The sequence below is a fragment of the Mugil cephalus genome, chromosome 16 (genome assembly GCF_022458985.1).
Source record: "Mugil cephalus isolate CIBA_MC_2020 chromosome 16, CIBA_Mcephalus_1.1, whole genome shotgun sequence".
In the NCBI taxonomy this organism is placed as follows: domain Eukaryota; kingdom Metazoa; phylum Chordata; class Actinopteri; order Mugiliformes; family Mugilidae; genus Mugil; species Mugil cephalus.
In genome coordinates this window covers 18,590,711-18,601,638 of record NC_061785.1, presented here as the reverse complement: position 1 = coordinate 18,601,638, position 10,928 = coordinate 18,590,711, and the positions used below count along the sequence as shown (strand labels likewise).

General features: G+C 39.2%; 1 protein-coding gene across 1 annotated transcript; it reads left to right on the top strand.

The window, feature by feature from the left end:
• Positions 1–223: 223 nt before the first annotated feature.
• Positions 224–8,683, top strand: LOC125023043 (glucagon receptor-like). The gene is made up of 15 exons (XM_047610115.1): positions 224–275; positions 944–1,005; positions 2,228–2,319; positions 2,419–2,515; positions 2,670–2,780; positions 4,903–5,024; positions 6,049–6,155; positions 6,478–6,634; positions 6,760–6,919; positions 7,031–7,091; positions 7,196–7,265; positions 7,347–7,438; positions 7,623–7,761; positions 7,862–7,903; positions 8,183–8,683. Exons 3-15 carry the CDS (start codon positions 2,260–2,262, stop codon positions 8,252–8,254), a joined length of 1,290 nt encoding a protein of 429 aa, XP_047466071.1. The 5' UTR covers positions 224–275; positions 944–1,005; positions 2,228–2,259; the 3' UTR covers positions 8,255–8,683.
• The last annotated feature ends 2,245 nt before the right edge of the window (positions 8,684–10,928 follow it).

Genomic DNA, 10,928 nt, shown 5'->3' with positions numbered 1-10,928 from the left:
GCAAAATATCAGGCATCATGACCACACTCGTCATCAAAATGATCAAAATGACACATGATCGATCTCCGGTGAGGAATGTATCGGTTGTTCAAACAAGCTCAAAAACCATTGAACACGAACAGAGCATGGGTTGCGTTCAAAGGGAGTCTGTGACTGCCAGAGCAGCGCGGACAGAGAAACTGCTCAGTGCAGGTTCAGGTACAGACACGCAGAGACGATCCATCTGCACACCGCGTCTCTGAGCGCATCTTACCCAAAGGACCGATTTTTTCCCCGTGAGTAACTAAATCTTATTATTCCCTTTAGTAGTCCTAAACTGTTTAATACTATTTATTTATTTATTAGAAAATCCCAAATGTCAGCTATTAATGGAAATGCAGCACCAGCAACAGTTGGTCAGATAAATGAACTCTCAACATTAGATGCTTTTCATGCTTTTCACTTACAAATGTCGCTTTTGTTACCTTATGGCGTCCTTAAAGAAATAATTACGTTTGTTTGCGTAGATGCTATAATATGTCCGTGTGACTGAAACCGGATAATTAAAAAATAAAAAATAAAATAAATAATAATAAAGATTGTTTATTAGCTGTAAACATTAATTTAAATCTTTAAATCTATGTTTACAGCTAATAAGAAGAAGCGCCAAATTGGATTTTGATATTAAATCTTATTAGAACTATAGACTAGCCACTTGTTGGATTTATTGTAGTGATTTAATATAGTCATTATATAATGCGCTACAAAGATTTCATGTCTTTTTCGCACAAGTTACAATAAACTGGAAGCACTATCTTGCCATGGATATAGTGACTTGTCAGACTGTGTGCTGCAATATGTTTCCATGTTTTTATAATATTTGATTGCGTAATTATCATATGCTCCTTAGAAATGGATTAGGATCATTTATGGCGTCATTGCATTGTCTTTGCACAATCCCCAGTTGTGCCTCTTGAGATCCCCAGTTGTGCCTCTTGAGATCTACTGCTGCAAATTATTTTCCAGGTAAGGCTGGGTGTCCTTCAGAACATCTTCAGAGCATTTACAGCTGTCCTTCCTCAGTCCTGATTGTTTTGTTTTTGATGGTGGCTGAATGGATGGGGATGAACTTAAGTGCAGCTAAGTGGGCCAATACTGGTAGAAATGATATGTGGAGGTTGTGTAGAGGAAATGCATACACACACTGCCTGGTTCAAATAGTGATTTCATCAGTCATGTAAGCTGTGGTTCACATTATGCCTCCTGACACATGGCATAGTTTCCAGATCTATTAAGGACAAATAAGGTGCCGTCGTACAAGCTGCCATGGGCTGTGACTGTCAAACAACCACCTGCAGGGGAGAGAAATCAATTCAGCGTTTTGACGGTCGATTAATACACCATGGCAGGCTACACTGAGCAGTGGTGGCCCACCACATAAGGTAGAATAGCAGTTGTATTTGTCAAAATAGATAATTATTTTAACACAATTTTTTTTTTGATTCGTCTAGTAATGTGGAACCACCCTTTTCAGCAGATTTCTCTTCCATTAAAACCACCAATTAACAGCCCTTTCTGAGACAAAGAAAACAAGTGACTGATGTAACCATAATTTCATAATTTGCAGCACAAAAGCCGTACTGTCAAACATCTGAAAGCGTTAGGCTCATGTGCGTGGGTAATTTACTCTCCACACCGATCAAATACTTAGAGGAAATGAAAACAAAAGACAATGTGTGATGTGATGAAACAGTGCACTGACTATACCATTGTCTTGCCCCTGCCCCTTAGACTTAGATAGACTTAGATAGACAAGGAAAAAGAAAAAGAAAAGAAAATGAGATTAGATTAAATAAAATGAAAATAAAATGAACAGAATTAGCATTTTGAACAAATGTACAGAAGTGGTTGGTGAAACAGTGTCCAAGATGATCCAGTTGTTTGGAAAGTTGCATAGCTTCTCAGAAACACTGATTTTACACTGAAACGAAAAAATTAAAGCATTCCTATTGTTTGTACAGTCACTATGAGTGAATATAGGTTATGAATATGTCCATTTGCATGTGAGTCATGAGGAGCGTTTCAGCAAGGAAAGTAAATTGGAGGCAAATTCAAAAAATAAAAGTAAAAGGGCTTCAAATTTGTTTGCTAATAGAGAACAGCTAAAGTGACTCAACTCAAACTCATGTCTTGAAAATGTCCAAGTATAATGGCTTGATTTAGTTTGCTTTCATTTTGGGTCTCCCAGTCTTTCAGATAACGAAAAGCAAGTCTGCAGTGATGGACAGGGCACAGAACACAATAGCTTTGATCTGTCTGGTGTTTCTCAAACTGACAATGGTTAGTTTCTATAAATTCTAGTTTTTGATCTTCCAAGAATACTCACAAAAACTTTTACGGCACAAAGTGAATTTTTGTTTCTGCATATTATACTTTTAGGTGGTCAGCGGGAAAATCTTAGAGGAGACTTATCGGAAGTGGGTCCAGTATAAAGAAGACTGTTCCAAAATGATAGACAATGAGCCGCCACCTCAAGGTATGGAAACCCTTCATTTTGAACTGAGTCAGAATTAAAAAGGGCATACAACATGGGAATGGAGGGGGGAACAAAGAAAATGTAAAACCACTTAAAACTGTATCAGAAATTGTGATTGGTGGCTAAAGTTTCTATTTGTGTATTTTATTTCTAGTGGGGTTGTTCTGTAACAAGACCTTTGACCGATATGCCTGTTGGCCAGATAGTCCTGCTGGTTTCATCGTCAACATCTCATGCCCTTACTACCTGCCCTGGTATGACAAAGGTAACAACTACAAAAAACTGAAATATAATTCTGCTTCTGTTCATTTGCCTATATGTTAATGTGTGTGTGTATATATATATATATATATATATATATATATATATATACTGAATACTGGAAGTGATACTGTAACAGGAATTTGAAGTCACTACCACTGCTATGCCGATAACACCCAGCTCTACTTCTCTAGCAAACCCAACTCCACACTCCCACCCATCTCCCTTGCCACTTGCTTATCTGAAATCAAATCCTGTTTCACTTCCAACTTCCTGAAATTAAACAGTGATAAAAGTGAAATTCTTCTAAAGGTACCCCATCTACACTTTCCAAAGCTGACCGCTTCCCTGTTCTCATCGGTAGCTCCTCCTAAGAGTTTGGGTGAAATCCTTGACAGCACTCTTTCATTCAAATCCCACATCAATAACACCACTTGAACTGCCTACTTTCACCTCCAAAATATCAATCGACTCCATCCCTCACTCACCCCCAACACTGCCTCCATTCTTGTCCACAGTCTCATCACCTCCCGTCCGGATTATTGTAACTCTCGTTTTTTCGGTCTCCCTCACAAGTCCCTCCATAAGCTCCAACTGGTCCAAAACTCTGCTGCACGAATCATCACCAAAACCCCTTCTTCCCACCATGTCACTCCCATCCTACAGGAACTTCACTGGCTCCCGGTCACACAAAGAATTCAATGCAAAATCCTTCTGTACACCTTTAAAGCTATCCACAACCTCGCCCTACCATATCTGTCTGACCTTCTCCACATCACCACTCGCTCCATCAGATCCTCCTCCTTCCTCCACCTCACCGTCCCCGCTGTTCACCTCAGCACCATGGGGAGCACAGCATTCAGCCACTCTGTTCCCAAACTCTGGAACTCTTAACCCTCTGAAATCCGTAATATTGAGTCTCTCCCTGTTTTCAAAACCAGACTCAAAACCCACCTGTTCAGAATCGCTTACTCACTCTACCCTTAACTCCAACACCGCCCCACTTCTCCCTTCTGCATTTCCAAGTTTTATTTTATTCACGCTGTTTTAGCAAATGCTGCACATTGTCTGTCTGTTACTGCTTGGATGTTGCTTATTGTATGTCACTTGTATTTGGATGTTTGAATGATGTTTCTTTGTGCCCTTTAGTGTGTCTATCTACTGTTGTATTCATCTCTTCCTTTCTGTAAAGTGTCCTTGGGTGACTTGAAAGGCGCTTCTTAAATGAAATATTTTATTATTATTATTGTTGTTATTAGTAGTAGTAGTAGTAGTAGTAGTAGTAGTAGTAGTAAGCTAGCAACCAAGTAAGTTACATAAGAAATGCAAAAGCATAATGAAAGGATTTGACTGAAATAAACCATCACAATCAACATCATCCTCTGAACAAAATTACAATTAAAAACTATACAATTAAATTACACAATGAGAAGTTATCATCCACTGTCGCAATTTCTGAAAATGTGAGTAAACACTACTAGTTTCCAAAGTTTTCCAATTAAGATAACTTATGGTCTGTTCTTGTGAACATGGTAAATACTACCTCCTTTGACGACCTCATATCAGCTCCTCTAAAACACAGATGAACACATTACATAAACCATATAATCCATTAAATAATCCAGACCAATAATAATAATGATGATGATAATAATAATAAAACAAATGAAATGTTCTTTTAGATGTTTTTGTGCCAAGCTAACACTTGACAGACTCAAGAGTAATATTGATCTTATACATTTTTATATAAGATTTTTAGCTTGCAGTTAGAATATGAGTGTTGTTGCACGTCATTTGGATTACATTTGGTTTACATTATGAGATGCAATTGTACAGAGAGGTTGCAGAACAACTTTCCACCACCACCAAAAAAAACAACAAAAAAAACCAAAACAAAACAAACAAAAAAAAAAAAAACAGGGCAACAACATGTATAAAATGTTGCTTATTATTTTACATGTGCATTGTGTTTATTGTGCATGTCTGCACATAAGCTATTTGAGATGTAAAGAAATCCATTCCATTCTTTATTTAACCACCATCTGCCCAGCACACGCTATAACCACCTGGGACCATCACCAGAAATAGACAGGTAATGACTGAAGGACTGTTTGTCTGTCACCCAGTGTCTCAGGGTGTTGTGCGTAGGCGTTGTGGGTCTGATGGCCTGTGGGTAAGAGACGACAGAGGAGAAGTGTGGAGGGACATGACCCAGTGTGAAGAGGAAAAAGAGGTCGCATCCCACGAGGTATTGAAACAAAAATGTCCCCATCTTGAGGGGTACATTTATTGTGACTGTTCCTTGTAGCGCAATCATTTGTTTTCACATTCTCACGTTCTCTGTGGAGGAAAATTGTTTATGTTGTTTTGCCATTTCCTGCAATGCTGAAACGCAGGTTATATCTCATCATACCCAGATTATCTTGTGCACATCTAATGGACAATAACACAGTCTGAAGTAGGTTAATAAGATTTACAGTATACTGTTTGAGTATGAACGCTAATGTACTGCTTTGAATGGTGGCCAGCTCACAAGTAAACCCTATGAACAGACCTTGTAAGTGGGTTTTTTGATAAGGATTTTGTGGTCAACAGTTGATAACAGTGATTGAAGTCTCTGAACTAAAAGTTAACAAAGTGAACTGCACAAAGATATTGAATTAACAAAAGTAAAATTTTAATAACAGCGACAAGCATTTCAGAATAAAGATGATATGAATCTATGTCTGTTAAACCTTGTTCTTGGATTTTCGCCCAACTTCACCTCTCCCCATAGCTCCATGAAGGTTTTTTGCTTCTTCAACTCAGTTTTCATCCCAGTTTATTTATTTATTTACTTTTAATTGACAGTGACTGTAGTTACTGCAGCTACTTGGGAGTGAAAGTAGTGCGCCATGTTTTTTCCTTTTTTGTGATGTAACATTTTTAATAGCTCTTGTGAGGACGTTGGGAGCAACAATTTCTGGGAAAAGAAAAAAAAATGGATGAGCGTTGATTGTCTTCAATGTGTTACTTAACAGCGTTGAATAATGCTCACTCACGCCCATGAACATGCATGTGTTTAACCGTAAATGACGAATAAATGTAAATGGGAACAGGAAGAACACTTTGTTACTTATGCTTTGTCTCCTGCAATAAAAAGGTTTATGTGATGTAGTGAAAAGACATCATCTGACTATAGAAACACTTATTTGCCAATATAATATTCAGTGTCAATATAATTTAAGTTACTTTATGAAATGCGACTCATGAAAGTTGATTTATCATTACAGCTGTGGGTCAAGCAACTGATGGTGAGCTTCAGGATGTTGTACACCGTCGGCTATTCAACGTCCCTGTCGACGCTCATAATGGCTCTTATAATTCTTCTGAGCTTCAGGTGAGCTGTCAGTCGGATGTGCTGTGTTTGGTATTTCGTTGTATTAGTCACCAATGTGTCGACCATGCCTCGCGTCACGTATCCAAGGATACACCTTGTTTCTTCCCCCCTCTCATAAATACTGCAACCGCAAACATGGATCACTGGAGGAACGTACAATTTCCATTCATGACACACAAAGACCTTCAGCAATCCTGGATGTAGCTGAGAAAAGCAAATGGCGTGTGTCTGCTAAAAATGAGAAAGCCAACTTCTCATTTGCACTTCTCCCAAAATTCAAATGTTGTTATTTTTATGCCCCCCCTTCCCGCTCCCCCAACAGGAAACTGCACTGCACCAGAAATTACATTCACGCTAACCTTTTCCTGTCATTCATCCTGCGAGCTGCAGCTGTCATCGTTAAAGACACGATGTTGGATCGACACTGGGGAAGAGAAATCCTGAAACAGGACGATGTCAGTGAGATGCTCAGTCATGAGGTGGGTCCGACGAATGCACTGCTGAGGGTTTACTGTTGTTACTGTTACAGGATATAACACCGTTAAAGATGCTTAGTGTATAGTTCCAGGTAACACATCTGTCCTTTGTGTTATGTTTCTTGTAGGCTGCCATTGGCTGCAGGGTAGCGCAGGTGATAATGCAATACTGTGTCCTGGCCAATCATTACTGGTTCTTTGGAGAGGCAGTTTATTTGTACTCAGTGCTCATTGCATCAGTGTTCATTGACAACAACAAATACCTATCGTACATCTGCCTCGGCTGGGGTATGCTTCATCTCTTTGTGTCCATCTGAGCATGCGCCTTAAGCCATACTTGTGTGAATTATTTCCTAAAATTGCAACACTGAACCCTGTAACTTTTGATTTCTTCCTTAGGAACACCACTATTATTTGTGGTTCCCTGGACAGTGGTGAAGATAATGAAAGAAAACAAAGAGTGAGTGAGTGTGTGTGTGTGTGTGTAGCATCCCCATGCTATACAGCTCTCTGTGGTCCACACACCTTTACCGCATATTAGTAACACACACCTTTTCCTCTCAGGTGCTGGGCCGTCAATGAGAACATGAACTACTGGTGGATCATTCGATTCCCTGTTCTTTTTGCTTCACTGGTAAGTGTTAAGTCCTCGCCTTTGTCACCACCTGACATTTTGTTTGCGGCAACTCACGCCAGGAATTTCTTCCATCAACAGATCAATTTTCTGATTTTCATGAAGATCCTGAAAGTCATATTTTCCAAATTGCGAGCCAGCAACCAGAATCGATACCCCGATTACAAACTCCGGCAAGTAGCCTCCACACGTTTTCACTGACAATAGATTCTGTTTGAACCTGTCTTATCGGTCAAGTCGAGGCTTTCATGGCGAAGGCGTGATTGATTTTGGCAGGAGGATGCATGAAATGTTGACAAAAAGCAACGCATATGATGCCGTGACTAATAGCTGTGTTCTTTGATTTGTCCCTTCAAGGCTTGCCAAGGCCACTCTCACCCTAATTCCTCTGTTTGGGATCCATGAGGTAATTTTTATCTTTGCCACAGATGAGCAGACAACAGGTGTTCTGCGCTACATCAAAGTGTTTTTCACTCTTTTTATCAGTTCATTTCAGGTAAGCTTAACAGCTTTCTGTTCCTTCTATATGTAGATATCATTACTTAGTACTCTACAGCAAATGCAAAACACCTGATATAAGCACTTTTTTTTTGCAGGGTTTTTTGGTGGCTGTGATCTACTGCTATGCCAATAAAGAGGTTTGTCGTATTCTCTCCTTTCATTTATAGTCTATACTACCTATAACCCACACATGTGAGGTACAGTGTGAGGCAACTTAGACACAAGCAAAAGTGTAGGCTACATGTTTTTCTTGGATCATTTAATTGTTATATTCATTACATTAAGAACCCCATTTTAGAGTTGTGAGGGCTGGACTTGCTGTAGGTCATCTGAGAATGTATTAGAAATAGGATGAGGCTGGAAAATGAGTACTTAAATTGACACTTTTAACTGACTCATCCCCGCTATAAGTGCAGGTGCAGACTGAGCTGAAGAGGAAGTTGCGCAGCTGGAGGACGGAGACGGAGATCGTGTGCTGCGGACAGTGACTAGCTGTGTTGGACCTACGAACAGACACTTTCTCCATTGCCACGGTACCGGAGCGCAACAGATCCTCAGTGTCGGCTGCCAGGGCGATGCCTGACGGTTCGCCTACTCCTGACAGTTCGCAGATCTTTAGACGTCAGGTTCTGCCGACTTCTCCCAAGCCTGATGTGTCTCTCCTGCATTCTCCACTGGTAGTAGATGGAGACAACATCCTGCATTGTGTAGGACAGCCATCTGTGGCGATGCAGGTGTCCTTCCTTGTTCATCTTAAAGACCCCGTGGAGCTGCTCCCACATGTTGTAAATACAGATTCTGACTGAACAGCCTTGTGTCCGCTGTACATTGCAAGATTCTGTGTAAAATAGCAAATTGTGTGAATAACTGTGGAGTATCTTAAATGAAATAATAAAAACTGAGTATGTTTGTTTTTACGTTGACTCTTTTGATTAGTTTTTGAATGTGCAAGTAGGATATGAACAAACTGACAAGACTTCGACTTAGATAGACTTTAATGATCCAGTACGGAAATGGCTTGGTCACAGTATTATTTAAGTAAGTTAAGTAAGTTAAGTAAAAGTAAGTAAGTTTAAAATAAAAAATAAAATATAATTCAAATCAAGTGAAATCTAGTAAAATAAAATAAAAATAGTACCAGAAAAAAATTACAGAATGAGCATATGAACAAATGTACGAAAGATAGAGACAGACGAGTATATATACATGGGAACTGGGCCGCGCAGAGATATTTGCAGGGGCAGGTGCTCAAAGTTAAAAGTCACATTTGCACGCCTTTGAAACACCATACAGAAAAATGCCTTACAATATAATTGGTTGAATTGTAGCAATTCATAAAGAATGTACAATGGAATCACAACATACCATCAGTGCAAAGCAAATGTAAGGGCTTTCAGAGCTTCACGCAGCTCCTTTTGTTTTTCTTTCATCCTCCTCTCCCTACGAGACATCTCTGCGGAATGAAATATGGTTGAGTCTCGAAGAACTCATCAGGAGTCCGCATTCAGACCATCAGAGTGGTCTTTATTGCCAGCAACAAAGGAGAGCAACATTACAGTGCACACAGAGTACACCACAATGGCCTCTGTTCTCATCTCTTATACTTTTGGGCCCTCACAGGTCACATCTTCTGCCCATCCCCTACATTTGGAGCACACCCTTATACCATCCCTTCATTTTAACCAATTACACCAGAATCGTCATCATCGTTGCTGTTGCTGGGCTTCGTGACCTTGTGAGTCAGGTTATCTTGTTTATCTGCACCATTGGCTGGGGCATCGTGGCCCTGAGAGCCTAGTGTTCACTCTTATATAGCGTCTTGATTTTTTATTTTTATTGCTTTTCAAGGTTCATCCACTTACATTACAATAAGTTCCTGTGCAATAAACCTAACCTAACTGGTATATAGTAGGGATCCGGAAAGCATTCAGAGCGCTTCATTTTCCCCATTTTGTTATGTGTATGTTACACTTATTTCTTCAGAATTCTACACACAACAATTCCTAATGATAAAGTGATATTTTTTTCGTTCTTTTTGGGTTTTTTTGGAGATATTTGCAAATTTATAAAAAATAAAGTACATCTCCGGTACATCCTGTTTCCACTAATCATCCTAGAGATGGAATAAGACTGTAACATAAAAAGTGTTAAAGATGAAGTGGTGTGAATACTTTCTGGACGCACTGTATCTGCTGCAGAAAGGTGAGTTATTGTGAAACAGTTCAATCAACAGAGCCTCAAGGTTATTCGAAATCAGAAATTTACATACTGAGAACAAAATGACACATCACCATTTTTTTTTTCTCCCTGTCAGACATTGAATCAGACTAAACTAAATTATTTCTATTTGTTAAATGCCAGATTAATGAGAGAGATTTTTTAGAGAATATTTTTAATACTTTCTTCAGATTGACAAACCCGACATACTTACATCATGTCTGTGTGGATGAATGGGCCAAAATTCCAGAAAACTATTGTGAGAGGCTCAAAATGTTTTAATCTAAGTCATACAGTTTTAAGGCAATGAAACCAATTGCTGAGGAAAAATATGTAAACTTCTGACTTTGATGAAGGTAATAAAGAATGCAGTCATTATTCTGGTTTTTAGCGAATAGAAATACTAACTGACCTAAAACAGAAAAGTTTAGTCTGATTTAATGTCACACAGACAGAAAAAAAGGTTATGTGTCTTTTTATACAGTGTAAACATCTGGTTTCAACTGAATAAATAAAGCTGTGTAAGACCCACGCAGATACGGGGGAAACATGCAAACCTGGAATTTCTCACTGGGAGTCTTCAGTGCTAACCACAGAACTGCTGTGCCACCCCCTTCTTATTCAGTGTTTCTTTATGGGAATTACTGACTACATTGTAGATACTATAATACTTGAGAACTATGGTGGAAAATGAACCTATAAGTATTGCTAATTATCTGTAAAAGTCTGAAACACAGAAGGCTCTGCATCTCTCACCTTCACTCTTCCTAGAATAAAACCATAAAATATGATAAATACATCTAGTCTCACTAGAATCTGTCAATGTACTATCAATATGTCTATCAGCAAAGGAAGCTGAAGACTTAAGTTTCCACAACGGATGGCACTTGGCTGTGGAAAGCTATGGAAACCATTCTGATTAAGTGTGCACCGTCACACCATCAC